This window comes from Contarinia nasturtii, unplaced genomic scaffold, assembly GCF_009176525.2.
Source record: "Contarinia nasturtii isolate CC-2019 unplaced genomic scaffold, AAFC_CNas_1.1 Cnas_scaffold_745, whole genome shotgun sequence".
Taxonomy (NCBI): domain Eukaryota; kingdom Metazoa; phylum Arthropoda; class Insecta; order Diptera; family Cecidomyiidae; genus Contarinia; species Contarinia nasturtii.
Genome location: NW_022198093.1, coordinates 647,577 through 666,571, shown reverse-complemented (window position 1 = coordinate 666,571; position 18,995 = coordinate 647,577). Strand labels below are relative to the sequence as shown.

Below are 18,995 nucleotides of genomic sequence, written 5' to 3'. Positions count from 1 at the left end.
CGCCACTTGCCCGATAACGTTAGGATTTTGACCTGCCCGGTAAGGGTTAATTAAACTGATCTTTTTTTTTTTTTTTGGTCGGAGAGGGTGAATTGATTTTAACTATAAAATTTGAAATCGATTTAACCAGAGCATGCCGCACAATGAATTCCGGTTTATGACATTATTTCAGTCATTGCGATTAATTCATTGTGAGGTATGTTTGGGATTTATCCTATTGATTTTATCTTCATAGAATTTTATTTTTTGATAAGGCACACGTTTCTTATGTTTATACATCCCTGACCGGCCGAAATTCAATTCAGCCAAATTGTTCTATTTCGCTCTTCAAAACTTCTCTTCAGTAATCAATTTTTATTAGTATTTTTTTTTTATTTCATAATAATTTCAATAAAACTCACTTTTTGTACTATTTCAATTACTGAACAACGATCTGCTAATGAAATTAATGTCTATTCATTCTGATAGAGTTCTAGAATTCTAATTGCACGTTAATAATTTTCTATTTTTATAATAGCATGTTTATGTACAATTTCAACAGTTAAATTTAGAGTTAAACTGAGTTCGGAATCGTTCATAATTTTTTTTGTCTCCGAAAATTCTCTATAATTTGCATTACATTATAAATGAAGAAAATTCATTGTTGCACAAATCCTAAAAAAATTCTTATGTCGAATTTTGTGGAATTTTTTTTCTCAAAATTTGATCAGCCCATTTGTTGGCATATTTTATTTTGGGCTATATTGTTAAATTTTCAAATGGAATAGTTTGTACCTTTTGTCCGGGTTATATTGTGTGTATGATTTTCTTTATAGTAAATATCTTAAATTTGTTCATTTTCTAATCCAACGGTCAACGTTGGCCGTCAAATTACTCCTAACAATAACATATAGATAATTTTCAATTTTCTAATACAAATTAAATTCACGCACATTACATGTGTGTTTGTTTCTCTAGAATCAATCACAATCTGTACTTCAAAGCATCTGCCAATTGGAAATGCTTTAAAGATTTTGAGCACAAGTTCTGAAATGTTGGGGAATCGTATTCAACTAAATACACATTTTTTTTTTGTATTTTGCTAAGAGACGAATGCAATAAATAATGATGATGGTGCAATTTTTCTCGTTCATTCACAATCCCGAAAAAACACGTTTCCGTCGAACACAAATTGAATATGATGTGATATTTGTGGATGATATTCAGTGCCATGTAAAGCACATGTGACAAACAAGAAGATATCCGGTTGCTACAACAATTGAACCAAGCATAACGGGAAAACCAACTCTGTAAAGTAGAAAAGTAATTTTGTCAGCATGAATATTATCACGTCTGTGGGACTTCCAATTTTTTGCTCATCATAATGTATACGTACTTGAAATATTCGATAAATGTGAATCGATAGCCGTGCTGTTCGGCAACACCTGCGCATACTACATTTGCCGATGCTCCAATCAATGTACCGTTACCTGTAAAAAATGAATGGCAATTAATTTGATAGTCTGATTTGGAAAATCAAATAGCTGCGGGTGGATGAGAAAAATAAAACCTACCACCAAGGCAAGCGCCAAATGCTAATGCCCATATCAACGGTTGTAATGGCAAATTGAGTGCTTTCTTTTCTGCCAATGAAATTGACACCTTAATCATCATCGTTGTGAGCGGAATATTATCGACAAAAGCACTTGCGATTGCTGACACCCACAAAATGATTAAAATAGCAACAGCCAGACGAGATTCTTCGTTAACTGTTAAAATGATACTTTCGGTCTGTGTACCAATCCAATCGATCAGCCCAAGTCCTGCCAATGATTCCATTAATACAAATAAGGCAGCGAAAAATAGTAGGGTTGACCATTCTACACGTGCTAAAATCGATTCCATATCCTCACGATCAGATAAAATTAATAATAATATCGCACCTAACAGTGCAGTCCAACCCAACGATAATCGTTGTATATCGGGCACGGAATGCAAGAAGAAGAAACTTATGACAAATATCAGTGTCACGGCCGATTTCACCAATAGTGCACGATTACGAATTGGATATTTTTTTTGTAAATCTTCCAAAGTTTGCTGGTAATTATCTGCCGGAACTGAACCCGATGATATTTTTTTCTTAAGATGCCGTTGAAGTCGATTGACTTTTTTCACAAGCGTTTCACGTACCAAATCTTCGTCTTTCGAATATGAGGACAACGATGAAGCGGCCCGTTGCCAAACGGCTATTTCATGGCGCAATTCTTGAATATCTTGTGGTTCGACGAAGCGTAAATCGTTGATGTTTCGGAATTTATATCGCAATTGTATGTATGTTTGGACCATCACTAAAATAATTCCAATTGACATATGAAGGCTAAACGTGAAGAAATTCACACCCTGCAAAATTCAGTGAAAAAAAAAACCATTTAATTTAAGTATAACAATATTTGAACGTACGAAAAAAACAATATTTGACCTTACGCTATAAATAACATATTGATTTGATACTTACGCTATTAATAACATACTGATTTGATGCAACAATTACATTAGGCGGATCGCCGACCGGAGTGATTGCACCCCCTGTGAAATAAACATTAAACATTGAGTTATCTTTCTTTTTATGCATATAAATGTTTCAACTCACCGATATTTGAGAAAATGATCATGGACATTAAAATTGGTACCTGTAAAAAAAATAATTTATTATTTAATTTGATAATTTTTGAATGGCCGGTTTTTTAGAAAATCAAATCAAATAGTTACCGGATTCAATTGCATCACTTCACATAAACGAATTGTAACTGGTGTCATCAGTAGAACGGTCGTTACATTATCAAGAAATGACGACATAAGCGCCGTAAATAGGCATAAACAATTTATGAGTGGCCAAATTTTTCCATTTGTAATCTACATCGAATTGATATTGAGTATTAATTAACCAAAATAAAAAAAAATTCCATTCAATTTATCTACTTTATGAAAGTTCGAGGTAATATTTATCTTACCTTGAATGCATAAACGGCAAAATAGTCAAAAATACCAGTCTCTGAGAGAATTGCAACTAATATCATCATACCAAAGAGCAACAGCAATGTTTCAACGTCAATCCATGACATTATGTCGGGCATTGTTGGTCGTTCGTTCATCAATGCTAAAATGGCGATTGCAGTCGTTGACGCAACCATGGCGGCAAATGTTCGATGCACCACTTCCCAAATAATCATAATATATAATCCCAATAGAACAAAGGCTGCATAAATAACGCCGAGTGATTTATCGATTGGCGTTGGATCGTATGCCAAATTGATAGGAAAACTAACCGGTAAATTTGAACCAATTCGAAGTCGCAGAATGGTACTATTGTTTTCAATTTGTTCAAACATCTTTTGATCTAAATGGAATGTATGGGTTCTTTTCACTTCTGGTGCCGTGTCGATGTCTTCGATATTTTCAACAATCGGTACTTTAAAGATATTATTATCATTTTCAATATATGCAATGCTTGAACTACTATTCACATCGTCCACCTGTCTGTGAAGCAACTGAACTTGGATGTGTAGAAAATTGCTTGAGTTACTATTTTCATCGGCAAATGCACCATAAATAACAACACCCAAACGAGACTCAAGTGGCAATTCATCAAGAACATAAGCTATATTTGATGGACGAAAAATGATTTAATTTATGCTTGTCATTCGTTTCAAAACCGTGATTTTGACCTACTTTTATTTTTGTGAATCGGAACAGCCAGTTGATGATGTGTCAGCACCTTTTCATCTTTTGACATCAAAATGCCCGTAAATAAAATCCATACAGCCACCAACAGCGCTATTTTGATGCCGTTCAATATTTTTTGTGTCGTCTAAAACGTGGGACGAAATAAGGCATGAGGATAAAATGTTTTTGATTTTGTTTACTGTTACAAAATAAACGTAAGCAGCGATGTGTGTGCCAACGAAAAGCCCAAATCAACAACAACACATAAAAATAATACGTTAATCAAATCAATTTCGAAATAATATACTTACGGTTTTCGGTTCAGCTTCATCGCTCTCATTGGCCGTAACACCTGTATGGTTTAGATCCGATAACACTGTACTATTTTCCCTGTGAAATGAAAAGAAAATAAGTCACGTAGCATTTAACCACATTGTTGACGTCAAATTGATTTATTTAGCCAATATCAACATGTAGATTTATCCCATAAATCACATTTTTCCACAATACATTTCGTTTATATCTCATTGAGAAGTGCATCACATTTTTATGCGAACCGCAAACTGTGCTCAATGTAATTGAATTGCATGCGAATGACGCACACCAAATTCGAGCCAACTGACTGAAGTAAATGCATTAAGAGAATGAGCGATTAAAGTAAAACGCTACTTGAGCCATGGAAACAATGTAATATTGTACAGTTGTCGATAAATATAATGAATTTTCAAAAGAAATTTCCACTCGTGTCGCAATGATACCGCGTGTCACATGGAACACGTGTATGTTTTTGGTTTTACTTTGGATTCCCCCCGTTCACATCTCTTTAATGGCATTTCAATGGATATTTTTAGGATTCAATTATGTGGATAAACAAATAACTTCAAAGGACATCCCTGAAGAATATTCATATAACCTTGTACTTATCGCATATGTATATGTTTATTCAAGTAGTGAAAACAAAGGCACGCGATTGTCCTTCACATCGATTGGCTTTTGACGCACTTTATCCGACAACCGATTAAAAACAATCGTGTTATCGGTGCAACAAGTAAATAATAAAAGTCAATTCTTACCCATTTGGAAGCTGTTGTTTGACTTTCTCGCCTTCGTCATTTCTGACATTTATCGCAATAAATTCACCGGTCACTGGAGGATGTGCATGGTTCGTTATATTTACATCACCCACCGACACATCTTCTTCATTCGGCAATGGATCCTGCTCTTCTACACCTAAATGTGAACCTATAGACAAATGGGCAAAATGAGAAATGTTATTAATATGCTGTGCATACGCAAACCCCTGTGGTGTAAAAAAAACCACAAAAATCTATACCTAATATTATAGACTTCAATCTTATTTATTTCTTTTTTCAATTAGTATTCATCCGGTTTTTATGATGTGATCAGACAGACTTTATTCACCAGCAACAAATTAGTAGTGCTTCTTAAAAACGTATTCTATTCAAGTTATAGTCATTTTTGAAATGGCGAGACAATTGACGGTCGATAATGGAAGTATAGAAGTTTGTAATAGGAACGTTTAAGAAAAGCCTAATTGACTGTAAAAATGACGTCCACAATATTGCTGTTTGAAATGTGGGCGAGAACACGTATGTTTATTCTGAAAATATAATTGCCAACGTGCAGCAACACTTGATTTCAGTACATAAGCAATAAAAAATAATAATATTGTATTTCCAATAAACTAAATCGACTTATTTAAATTGTCTAATATCTAATTTGCTCATAAGAAACCATTACAGTGTCTTCGCTTTTCAATGGATATTAATTGATTAAGCCAAGGGAATGGCTAAAGTAGAAAAAGTGACATTCTCAAGGAATTCATGACACGAAATGATTTTGCTTCTTTCGTAATACATAAGCTTTGTTGAAGACGTTCGATTTAGGGATAATGTTGGAAATACAATTTTCGAAGCATCATTCCATGACGCTGAGAAATGTGTCGAAATATAAAAGAATGAGTGGTTTCGACTTCCAATACATGAAAGTTTCTTGTTTTTGGAGAGGGAGCACGTGATATGTTTTGTGATCTGATTGCTGAAAACATTGCGTCAAAGGAGTTTGAAAGCTTCTATCCGCTTATGTAAACGAAAATGTGCGAATTATAATCGAATTCGTCACGGCGCATATTTTACAATGCAAACATTTCGGTTATAGAACTCTACTAGTATCGAAAGAAGAAGAAAAGCATCGATATCAAGTCTGAATTTGTCTGATGTGAAAAGTTTGTCGTACGCATGCCGTTAGAATCAAGTATGTAATATTCAAGATTTTTTTTCTTCTTTTTCTTCCAATCCACTTGCCACGAAAGATGCGCCAATATAAATAAAAACCGGTATTTCGCAATAAATTGTTATTTTTCTTCGTATATTCGTTCTACTTCGTACACTTTACATTTTGCACTTTGTACTAGTACGTTGGCAAAAAAGATATCGATTCGACCTGCATAAAAGTGGTTTTGAAGCGGTGATTTGTCTCCCTCTCTCACATTCGTACACAGGTCATAAAGTCTGCGAATCACTGCGTTTCAATAAAATGGTAATTGGAATTACCAATAATTTGATGCATACGCTTCGACTTGGTGTGACAATTTTTTTTTTCTAAATCTTCAATCCCTCAAGCGATAAAGTAAAAAATCTTTCACTCTGAATAAAATACATAAAATGAGTAGTCATTATCAACACCACAAAACTGAGTGTAATATTTTAAAGATTACTCTGATAATGTCGTAATTTATGGAATGTGTCAAGATCGAGCAAATAGCTGTTTTGATTAGGAATTTTAGAAATTAATATATTTTAAATACTATAGTTTCAATTATCGCTGCAACACAAAACAGAACATATCGACAATTATTTTACAAAAATAATGGGCGCAGTTATTTAGACGAATTGATTATGAAATGTGTAAAAAAATGATAAACGATTGTTTATGATTTCGTGAAAATGTGTGTCTGTGACACTAAATGCAAAGTGTTTTATTATTATGAACGCCTTTAAATCAAATCAACAGATTGTAAAGTCGTTATAAAACAGTTCATGTTAGAAACTTATCAATCGGCAAAATCAAAGTTTTTTTTCCATTTTTGTTTGTGTATGCACCTAAAGTGGTCTATCGCATGAAAAAAAAAACAAACAAACACATCGACTTTGCGCCTATACACTCCTATATATGGGCATAAAAACGTGCTGCAGTGATTTATTAAAGAACTATTATGCGATCAAGTGGATCGATGAAGTACAACAAGAGTGAATCGTGCCCCAATTGCTATCACTTGCGACCTTTGAAAGCTCTTTTTATTTCAAAAGTGCAATTGGAATTTACTGTATATTATCACATCAATGCATCAAACACTACGGAAACGATCAATTACACGAATCACCAGAATTCGTAGGCAGTTTGTTGTTTGAAACAGAAAAATTTCAATTTACACAAATGAATATTCAATTAGAAGGGGAAGTATACACGGAAGATGAATTCGACATCGGCCGATGGCAGACGGAATCATTGATCAATTAAACTTTATGTAAAATTATATCGAGGTTATCTCTCTGTTGCGATAGCTCTCTCTCTCTCTCTTGCTCCCCTTGCCCACATACTCTCTGCCTCTTTCGAAATCTAATCGGCAATTCATTTGATTTCATTGGTTCAGCTTTTCATTCACTTGGAATTGCGATTTTCACAGATAAAATGAGAAGACACTCTTGATAAGAGGCGAAAAATATCAACTGTCAGGAGATAGTTGACAAAACTTAAACTATTTAAACTATATTCTCACAATTTAGATACTTGTTTTGTAATGACCTTTAAAGGAGAGATCCAAACAGATCAAATTCAAACTAGAATTTTCTCTCTCAGTCTGTCTACTCTTTTCAAATCACAGGTGTTGAAATGAGTCTGCAAATCGCGTGTGATCTCACACAATTGAATTGAGATTAATGGTAATTAAATTGTTCAATGCCATTCCTTTACTTTGTTTTTTTTTTCGTGATTCTATACAGATGAAAAGGAAAAAAAGTAACGCCTTGGCAACAATTTTTTTTTGCTCAGGCAATGATTTTGCAAATGTTTTGTTTTCTTATAAAATTCTAGTTGCGCCAATACTTAAAATACGAGTACTTACCATGGATACGTTCATGCTCTTGACGAAACGATGCCAATGATGGATCACAGCGTATTTGATCAGGTAAATTGGCCCATACTTCAAGTGAACCGCTTGTCACCTCACTAATTGGAAGAATTGAGTAAGTCGATGAATTACTGAGTAAACCTGAATTTCCCTTTTTATCGCTATTATTATTGTCATTTTTATCAATATAATAAGAGTTTTTTTTATTTTTATTCTTTCGCGTTGGTTTAATAAACGCCTGTTTATCTTGTACACTTTTTAATTTCGTTAGCAACGGTTCGGAAAATTCTTGTAAATTTTCATCTGCTTTTGATTCCATCGTTTTGTTTTTCGTTTAATTGTTCACAGTGCAACAAACAACAGAAAAGAAACAGGTGATGAAAAACGGAAAAAATGCACAGCGCACACAGATCACACATTCACTTGCTTTGTCATTCGCAGACAACAAACTGAAAAAGACCTCTTCTCACAACAGCAAATGTAAGTCTTCAACAGATTTACAACACGCGCCCCACTCAATTATGACGACGACGACAAACACACAAACATGATCATTATTTTACACTACAGAAGAAACAAAAGAGAGAAAGAGAAAAAAGCACACACCAAAAACAAAAAATAAACAAACTTAACACACAGAAGTAATAAGTAAAAAAAAAAAGATCAAAAAATACTAATGAGTGTGCCAATCGTCTATAAGGCGAAAAGCAACAGCACACCAGCAAATAAAAATTAGACTCAAAACACAACGATATCCGAAACAAGCCACACGAAACGTTATGGAAAAAACGAAATCGCCACTAAAATCGAAATATTAATGTATCGACTTGAGAAGTTGAACAATAAACACACATTCAAGAAAATATGAGAAAAAAACCACACAAAATGTTTGTTAGAAAATGAAATACAATCACTTTGAAGCATTCGTTGTGTTACGGAACAACTACTGCTGTTGTTATTGTGTTTCTTATCAGTGATCGCATTTCATTTGTTGTTGTTTTTTTCGCTCAAAATTGAAACAAGCGCTCCGTCCCTTTCAAACATGATTTTCTACTCGATTTTTTATCAATGTAGTCGTATGTTCCAGTTTTGCTCATTTTTATTGAGTGAAATGCTTAACAGAATAATTAAAGTAAACTATTACTGCAACAAGTGTATATGTACACCGATATATCGATCGATTCCATAGACAGGCATACATGAAACCAAAAAGTTAACCTTCCTCAAGTGAGGAGAATAAGAACGCAAAAAAACACACAATAAACGCAATGAAAACAAGAAGCGAAGCAATGATCAAAGAATTTGCGGTAAACAAATTACGATCAGATGAACTACTTTATGTTGAAAACATGTCTATTTGATTCAATTCCATATATTTCGGCCAGTTCCAGATGATTTGATGACAATGCACAAGAACAACCTTCTTTATGCGATTTATTCCCACAATTAACCACTTGAATGGTGAACAACAACGATGCGGCAAGGATGCACGGTCAAATTTGCACGTTTTACACATTATTTAGATCCAAGCATAGTTAAATTTAATTTTATCCATTCGAATCACGTATCTTTAACAACAACAAAAAGATATCTTAACTGGCTTCAATTGATGCACAAACATATCATCAAAATAATGTTTTAAAGATGAACCACAATAAGCTTATAAATAAACATCGCTTTTTTTCAAGCAGCATATCATTGAATCAACAAAATATTTAAAAAACTTTGTTTATATACATTTGTTTATATATAACATTTGTTTACCCATCAAAACAACGTATTTGTCAAAAAGTTCACGCAAATCCATTTAAAATATGTATTATGGGAAAGAGTTCATTTCGAATTTATGGCTATTGTGTCGGAATTTGTGTCCCTCGAAATTACGGCGATGTTTAAACAACAGAATTTTCAGAAATGTGCTAATTACGAGATAGCCAGGGTCGTAATGGCATACAAGTGGTATGAATTGTGAAAACCATTTTCATTTTGCGACATATTTGTTTCATTAGTAATTAACATCTAATTATTCAATAATATGAAAAATAATAATTTGCATGCTTTTGCCAGGCACACTTTTAAAAGCTACTCGGAATCGTCACGAAAACAAATGGCACATCGAGTTAAAAGAAGTTTCAATTTTGAATATTATTAATCTATTGGATGTCAAAACTTGAAAGTTGCTATACAAATGCGTAGTTTGTATGCATTTTTAAATGATGAATTTATTCATTACTCACTGAGAGAATATTTGAATCATACACGATAAACGTATCGGTATCAGTTGTTTCGATTGTGATGGCATAAAATAGTGACTGATGATTATTTAAAAATGCTTTAGTTTGCTGTTGATAGCATTTTTAAACAAAATTTTACTTCGAAAACAATTGTTTGTCATTGTTACTCCCTTAAAAGAACCATCTCGATTTCTTGTTATTGAAGCGTAAATATAATGTTAAATTTGTTCTTGGAATACAATCGCCCAAACGTCCCGATAAATAAATGGAAACAATTTGTTTTTTTTTTTTTTGATTAAAAATGATAAAAAAAACTGTCCGCATTCGTTCGTGGAATGAGTGATAATCACTAAATAGTCAATGTGCCAACAAATTCTAGAAGAGATTGAGAGATAATGATGATTTATTATCTTTTTTTAAAAAAGGTAATGTATTTTATGCAATTGCAGCAAGCACAATGTTTAAATTTTATTTTTGTTCATGGTGGAAAAGTGAATAAATTCGTTGCATTGTGGCTATTTTTAAACCTCACTGAAATTACGTAATTGAGCATTGAGGTTTTTTTTCTTCTGATTTGCGCTATGAATGTTAAGCACTCTGGCCGCATGAAAAATTGCGCATTGCAAAATTGGTTGATTGCAATTCATCTGAGTGCATTGCTAAAACGAATGGATGTGTATCTCTGGCGATAAAGATATGCAAATAAAACGGAATCCATTGTATTCAATTGATTTAAATTAAAAGATTGATCTGTTAAATGTGATCAAAATGAAGTGTGCACTCATCACGTGTGGAAGAAAACGAAAGCCACGTGATAACTGCACATTTCGTGTATGATTTCAAATTAAGAAATATTATAGGATTTCTCTTGATATTTCGTTCGGTTTCATAATCTTCGAAAATATTGTTTTCATTGTTATTTATAAAGACCGTTGCCTCAATGATTTATTCATCTTCTCGTGACGCATGCAATATTAATAAGCTCTAATTTTATTTCGAAATTGTGACTGCAAATGGAAGCCCACAAACAATGTTAACCAATAAATATAATTTTCTGATTCAAGCTAATCAAAAATAAAGAAGAATTTTATTCACCTTTCAACATATCAATTTACACCTGAACGATGATTACTCAAGTAGAAATTGAACGAAAATCACGTTTCCATTGGGTCAATCATCTTGTGAAAATTTCGATAATGAAATTTAATAAATGCGCAACGACAGACTGAATTCATTGACATTTTTTTTTCGATTCGAGCAAAAATGTTTTCATTCATCGAAGAAGATGTGGAAGAATTTTTTATAAGTTATTTTTTGATTCATTTCGGAAATTTTCCAAAGAAAAGGGAAATTTCCCAATGGATTTTGCTGTTGAATTTGGCAAAAGAAACCAACCGTATTAGAGAAGACAATTTGATAGCATTGACTCAATGGCAACCAAACGTCCAATGATAGCATCACAATGATGTTCGGGGAGAAATAAAGAAACATGTTATGGAAGACAGAGTTGATAATGTTGAAAACGCATGTAACCAGATATTTGCATGAGAGGGCATTTTTGAACCCTTTACCACCTCGATGGCAAATTTTATCACCACAATAAATTGCGAATATTTTAAATGGAAATTCGAAGGAGAATGCGGAGTTATTTTTCGATATATTCAATATCGTTTTTACCAGTTTCTGTTTATATGTATAGCTGAATATCTTTAATGTAAGCAAGTGAATCTTCTTCCAGATCTTCTTTTTCTATACGAAAAATCAATGCTCATTTGATTCTCGTCTGTAGATTTCCATCGGAATATAATGGGTAAAACTTCTAGCATATGTAACACGAGAAAGGCGTTAATAAGGTGGATTCAATACGTATGAATAAATTATTCATAAAATTAGATTAAATTCAATAAAAGATTTCCAATATCATACTATACATTCGGTGGGATAATTCAAAATATGTTCGCTTACTTTTTTATATGCTTTTATATTTAGATTGCTAAATTATTGATCATCAACCTTTGCATGAGATAGCAATATTGCTATTTAAAAAAAAAAAAAACATGAATTTAATGACAAAAAGATTTTTCAACGATTTTTATGCGATGATCCGGCAACCGGTTTTAACTGGATCGATTTGGTCAAATCAAATTGTTTTCTGGATAGCATTTATTAAAAAAAAAAAAAGTACAAACAAATGAAGCGAAATTTGTGTTTCAACGAATCGTTTTTGCCAGCCTAGTTACATTATACGAATAAGGAGGTACAAAGTAAAGGAGAGAAATATTAAAATTCTTTGCAAAAACCGGTACATTAATTCAGCAAAGAGGCAACTTTGATCGATGAGGTTATTAATTATTCTTCGTTGAAGCCGATTTTATCATTAAAAACAACATTTACTGTATCAATCATATTTTATAAAAAAAAATCAAATTTTCATTTCAACTGTGAATTGAACTTGTTTAATGCGATCACATGTCTACAACATTTCTCATTTGACTATATATCCAAATGGAATTGTTTCTTTTTTAATTTTCAAAATCGATAAGATGTCAGAATGCAAAAAAAAAGCTATATAAATCGTCTTACCTTACACTTGGATAAGAATCCAAGCTTCTGTTTAGTCGATGTCGTCGCAGCAAGTATTTACTCGCGATTTTCACTTTCATTTTTTTATTGTTCATGAAATTCGTTGAATCGATTGAAGTGAAAAGTGATTTTATTTACACTAATTCGAAACGCGTTCCTCGGCTCATTAAATCCAATGGCTTGTGTCTAACGGTTTTCTAATTATCACTCTTTATATATATGGCAGTTTCTTTCATTTGGTACGCGATGATCGTATCGAATCGCTTATCATAAATAAATGCAATAGTAATATATCATTTTTGCGAAGAAAGAAATATTTTGATGGCCTCAATTCGCACAAATTCCCGACTGAAATGGGAAAAACCGATGAATTTACTTTCATTTTCTGTATGTATCAAAGTTTTATCAATTTGTGGAAAGTTTATTGCGCCGTATCGGCGCTTTCTGGAATTCCCGTTTCGTGAGCGATTCGCACCTAAATTCAGATGTTAACTTTTATTTTACCGTATAAAATGGGTATTATCTCATTTTGTGAGAGCGATAAACTGGTTCATACCAGATAATCGCTTTTTGCTAATCTCGACATAGTGTCATTATGATTGTTTTATGACTTTATTGTGATAACTTTTTTTTAAATATTTTTTTCTTCTTGAAAATACTCCCATTTGACTCTAATTAAATGTCATGACATTTCTAATGATGAGAACCATTCGTTTACAGCATGAACAATAAAACATCAATAAAAAAATAGAAAAAATAACGTCAATTTTGCGTAATTGTTAAAATTTCAATCTGACTCGGAATCACAAAGGGATATTGCACCATTTACCAGATTTTTTTTTGATCAAAATGCAGTGTTATTATCAAAGTCATGTTCTAAAAATAAAATTATTCGTAATCGATTTTGTGATTGAAACTTGTGCGATATGCAATTGAATCGGAAATGTTGTTTTTGTCCACGAACAAGAATTTGAACATTTGATTCAAAGTCATAATGCATTTATTTTTCAAACAAATCAAGCTCATTGCCTTCATGCATTCTATTGTATCCCAACTGTGGTATTATTTTCACTGTGCTCAGCAATGAACGATAAATGCCCGTAGAAGAGGAAAATAACAGTTTAAACTTGTTTAAGTTCAATATTATGAGTGTTCCAATATCAATTATTCAAAGTAATTCACGTGTGAAAAGTTCTTTCTTCTGAAGTTTCGTCTATTTTTATTTTGAATGTTAGCGAGCTTGAGCTAATTGACACATTTTCTTCTTCGCCAACAGATTTCAATGTTTTTTTTTTTGAAGAAATATGCATTAGCAAACTGAGTTATCAATATTAGTTTACTGTCTTGACGAGATTTATTATAAAAACCCACAAGGCAAGTATCTATTGTCATTCGGTAGAGAAACGATACAATGTAAGTCAATCCAAAATCAATAAATATTAACGGTGAATGCAAAAGCATATCAATTGCAGCGATTTGTATCTACACGCTCATGGTTTGAATGCATTTACAATTTCATAATCAAATTAACTGGAAGAATGGCGCAGTATCGCCGACAATCTCATTAACTTTAAATAATGTAATGAGTCTTTTCAACTTCATTTTTTTTTTCTTCTATAAAATTCTCGATGAGTTTTTTATGATTCCTTTACGTCCATTAAATTGCTTTGACCTTGCAATGTGAAGCTCAAGCTCGTTCGGCAAATCTCCACATTTATATATTGCGAACGGCTTTTGTAGAATTAACAAAGCAGAGCAAACGAATTGACAGCATTTGGTGCAGCTTTTTCTGTCATCATCGCTCGTAAAATAAATAAAAAGGAATGGATTGCAAACGTCTTCATCGTCTTTATGTGTTGATGTTCAATCAAAAAAGTTTTCCATTCATCGTTCAAATTCCATTGGTTAAGTTAGATCCTTGGGGCGCTTGGCCTTTCACCGCCCGTTTTAAGTAAATAAAATGGTCCACGGTTGAAATGAATGGAAAACGATGAGTTGTCTTCGTCAGAGACTCGCATATTTTATTTGGATTTAATAAAAGCATTATCAACTGACGTCTTCAGGTTCACATAGCAAACGACTTTCAGACTTTTCATTATTTCTTTTATCCAAGGAAAAACGTGGGCTTTAGATTATTGTTTGATGGATTAATGTTCAAAAAATGGCAAGCGTTATTTGAAGATTAATGAAACGGTGTACACCGAAAATTACCACAATTAATGTTATGTTAATTTGTGAATTAACGATGCGATGTCAGTGTAGGCCTATTTTATATGCTCACAAAGAAGTGGAAAATGTGCTTCATAAAAATGTATGGAATCAATGCACGCGGAACGCCAAAGCTATAAATAATTTACGTGCACAAAACGGGTTTATAACCGCGAAGAGAGCCAGAAAGAGTGCGGTGAAAATGAGACACTTGTGGATTGCGTTGTACAGCGATTGGCACTGATATATTGATTTCATTGTAATAAACTAACTCCAATATCCCATTGAAGTCGTTCATCCACTGTCAATGTCAATGTTATGAGGTTTTTGTTGTGCATGTTGTGGCGATTTAAAAAAGTTATTATATTAAATTGTTTTTCCACATTGTTTCCACATCGATGAGTGCACATTTTTTTGTGTGGAAACCATAGCGAAAATGTGTGCAATGTCGTCATTACGTCCATAAATGTGCTCGAAATTTCATCGATTGAAAATCATAAGAAAACATGTGAAACAATCGCACACGATCTGGATTGTGTTTGGCAAAGGAATCGTGATTTTTATGAAAAAACGTGCCAAAAACGCGTTTCCTTATCTCATTGCAATGCGGAAATGAAGAAAAAAATATAGTATTTCGACAATTGTTCTTCGGTCCGGCGTCAATCGAATACAAATCAGCTGATTTCTCCAAAATCAAACATATCTTCACTGCAAAAAGTTCTTTTGAATATTCATTCAAATGACCCCTCATTTCAAACTCTTTGAACACATTTTCAAACGTATTTTATGCCAATTTAACAATAAACACAATTGATATACAAACACTGGTTGCACTCACGGTAATACACGAATAAAAAATTATTTGTGACAAACAAGCACTTTTTCGAATAAAATTCACCAGAGAAATCATCCGTTCAATTAATAAAAATAAAAACACTATTTGCAAATAGCATCTAAAAAATGTCGTCTAGTTCTAAGCACATAAAATAAACTAGTTTGGCGTCTGTCGATTCAAAATCGATGTTTGCCATCAGAAAACAGAAAACAAAAATTGGAAAAATTGGTTTGTCTACTGTTTATTTCGAGGAACGAAAGTTAACTGAAACGTTTGGTTAAAACGGCTTAATTTGATAGAGCAACAAGAAACTGGAAACACTGCAAAAATAGCAAACGCCAGCAACATTCGAACGACAAGTGAGAGAGTCGTTCTTCAGTTGGAAGTTCTTTTGGCTTGCATATGCGCATTATTTTGTGGGGCAAAACGTACATATTGATAACAGCGAGTGCGATGTACATTGAGAATGAGAGTAAACGCGATGGGTATACCTACGCAATCCAAATTGAACAAAATACGTTCGAATGGAAAAGCAAGTTCAACACAGACAATAAACCGACGTCGGAGCACAGAGCACCCAGTACATCGATTCAGTAACAATCCGACGGTCGTGTCCGAATATCGTCCGAGTATGGGTGTAATAATTATGTACTCTTCATATACCCTCTCATTTAGTATCATTTTAGCACTGAAGATCCTTTTTATTTTTCTTAAAGTTTCGTACTGTTATGACTATGTGTTGTAAGATTGTAATATTTCCATACGTTATACAAGCCCCGTAGACGGACCGAACAGAAGGTTACATTTGCAGATCCCCACTTATAATTCAAAAAATTCCCAAAATATTTAAAATAATAATTTTAAATAACATTTAAAAATATAACGCTAATGCGTTAAATAATTTTTGCAGAAGAGACCGAGTATCACTTGCGTTGTATATTGACAATGTATTTGAACGCGACTCGATTTAAGAAGCGCCATCTCTTTCACGCCAGGTTCTAATATATTTTTTTCTTGCAAATAAAATTGCAAAATTGTATAAATTGAATAAGTTTTGCAATAATAATAACGAAAATAATTAATAGAATTTATAATAAATAAAAAAAATTAAAAAAAACACACAAATATTTTATATTATATGATATGTAGCTTTGCCTTGTAGACCATGTAGAGATGGTTACGTGGAGAAAATATGTATTTGTCAAACATTGATATCTGTCAAAAGAAACAACGTAAACAACACGAAGTGAAGCTATTCTGGTGAATCATATAATATAAAATATTTGTGTGTTTTTTTCAATTTTTTTTATTTATTATAAATTCTATTAATTATTTTCGTTATTATTATTGCAAAACTTATTCAATTTATACAATTTTGCAAGAAAAAAATATTTGCAAGAAAAAAATATATGAGAACCTGGCGTGAAAGAGATGGCGCTTCTTAAATCGAGTCGCGTTGAAAGCCGACTGTAAGTGATACTCGGAAGAGACACATAGTCATAAGCAGTACAAATTGCTATTTTTCGGCACCATACGGAGTAAGTTGCAAATTTTTTTTGTTGGCAGCCGTATTCGGGCGATATCCGGACATGACCGTCGGATTGTAACTGAACCCAGAACATCGACGTCAGTTAAACGCAAACACAATTATTTTTTTTCTCTCGTCGATCATCGAGATAAAGAAAAAACGAATCAACATTTTGTGGACAGAAGATTAAAAGGAAAATTAAGGTATGATGTCTATGCTTAGAGAAACAAACACAGGAACCTTTTCAAATATATATATACGCCATACAATTGCGAAATTTGTTGTGGAAAAGAGGAAAGACCATGGCAATTAATATAATTCATGTTTTGCACTCTTCAACAAATATGCAACTACCAACTCATACACGTCATTCAACTGGTTGTTGTGATTATTGAATCGACGCCACTTATTATAACAAACGCATTGCTTTTTGTCTGGGCGTTTTATGTGAGGTTTATTTTTTTTCTCGCGCTGTATGACGCGTTGAAAAGTATTTTTTTTTATACAAAAAGAAAAGCATCAACAGACAAACTAGTTCCAGGCGTATAAAAAGGAAAAAAAAACCATCATGTTCAAATCCCATGGCGCCTTGTTGCTGTATTTCTTGCACGTTACTTCATTTCGTGCCAAAGAATCCCACAGTGACAACTGGATTTTCGAATGCCCCCTTTTACGCTTCGCATTAATGTTATGTTTAGCCTTTATATGGCTTTCATCTGAAGGCTGTAGCACATTTTCGCCCAAGAAATAAAATTATGTCGATTTTGTTAAAAAGATGAATGTCCAATAAGAATATATAAGTACAATTATCAATATTAAATTCAGATCTTTTCTGACTATCATACACGACGGTTCGTTTTATTTCACATTTCTCACATGGTAACATAAGCGTTAGTTAGAGTTTATTTTTTTAGTTGACACTGTGAAATATAAAACCGAATGTATTTTTGAACATCGAACAATAGTCGAGTGATTATATTTTTTGTGAAAATTAATTTTTTCGTTATAAAAATGGGAAAAGAATTCAAGTTTGAAAAACTACGCGGTAGTGAAAATTACAACAACTGGTGTTTTGCTATGGAGAATTTTCTTGCACTCGAGGAGATGAGCAATTGCATCAAGTCAAGACAAGCGGTAGTTGGAACTAGCACAGTGACAGCGGTTCAAGCAGATCTGGATGTACCACAAGAAACAAGTGCTATGAAATTAGCAGGCGCAAAAGCACATCTCGTATTGGGCGTTGAAACTAGCATATATGTTCACATTAAGAAATGCGAGACGGCATTAGCAATCTGGAATAAATTGCAAAGAATGTATGAGGATAAAGGTACACTGTAGTAACGTAGTTTTGCGCGAGAGAGTTGGTATATCAGGCGTTGTAGAGGGGCCCGAGTGTAGTCAAGCCTCATACTTCGTTTTGTAAAGTTGGCTCATTTTAGAAAAAAAAATGACTTGATAGTTCTGCTCTGAAGGCTCATTTTGGAGTGAATTTTTTTTTAATTCAAATGTGCTGAAAATTGGTATATAGGGGTTTTTGGGCATGAGAAAGCCAAATCTGGCCTTTATTTTACGATACAATAACGTTTTGATACGATTCCCATACAAAAAGTAGCCAAAATGACAAAAAAAACGTTAAAAATGTATATTTTTGATAGAAACCATGTATTTTTGGTATCGAAATGGCTTGAAAGTTGTTCATAAACGCATAAATTGAATGAAAAATAACTCTAGTAAGATTTTAATACGTTTTTTTTT

General features: G+C 33.0%; 1 protein-coding gene across 3 annotated transcripts in view; it reads right to left on the bottom strand.

The window, feature by feature from the left end:
• Positions 1–61: 61 nt before the first annotated feature.
• Positions 62–18,995, bottom strand: part of LOC116341603 (P protein-like) — a 25,398-nt gene continuing 6,464 nt past the window's right edge. The window contains exons 1-12 of one of the 3 annotated variants that reach the window (XM_031768769.1): positions 12,670–13,338; positions 7,847–7,950; positions 4,776–4,944; positions 4,014–4,092; positions 3,709–3,847; positions 2,991–3,637; positions 2,749–2,892; positions 2,630–2,669; positions 2,495–2,565; positions 1,554–2,379; positions 1,376–1,469; positions 62–1,287 (exon numbers count right to left, since the gene is read on the bottom strand). In XM_031768769.1, the coding sequence (XP_031624629.1) occupies positions 1,203–1,287; positions 1,376–1,469; positions 1,554–2,379; positions 2,495–2,565; positions 2,630–2,669; positions 2,749–2,892; positions 2,991–3,637; positions 3,709–3,847; positions 4,014–4,092; positions 4,776–4,944; positions 7,847–7,950; positions 12,670–12,764 (2,493 nt within the window). In that variant the 5' untranslated portion in view covers positions 12,765–13,338 and the 3' untranslated portion in view covers positions 62–1,202. Of the gene's footprint in view, positions 1,288–1,375; positions 1,470–1,553; positions 2,380–2,494; positions 2,566–2,629; positions 2,670–2,748; positions 2,893–2,990; positions 3,638–3,708; positions 3,848–4,013; positions 4,093–4,775; positions 4,945–7,846; positions 8,342–12,669; positions 13,339–18,995 lie in introns of those variants that run through there. The other 2 variants (XM_031768768.1, XM_031768767.1) reach the window with 2 other exon arrangements.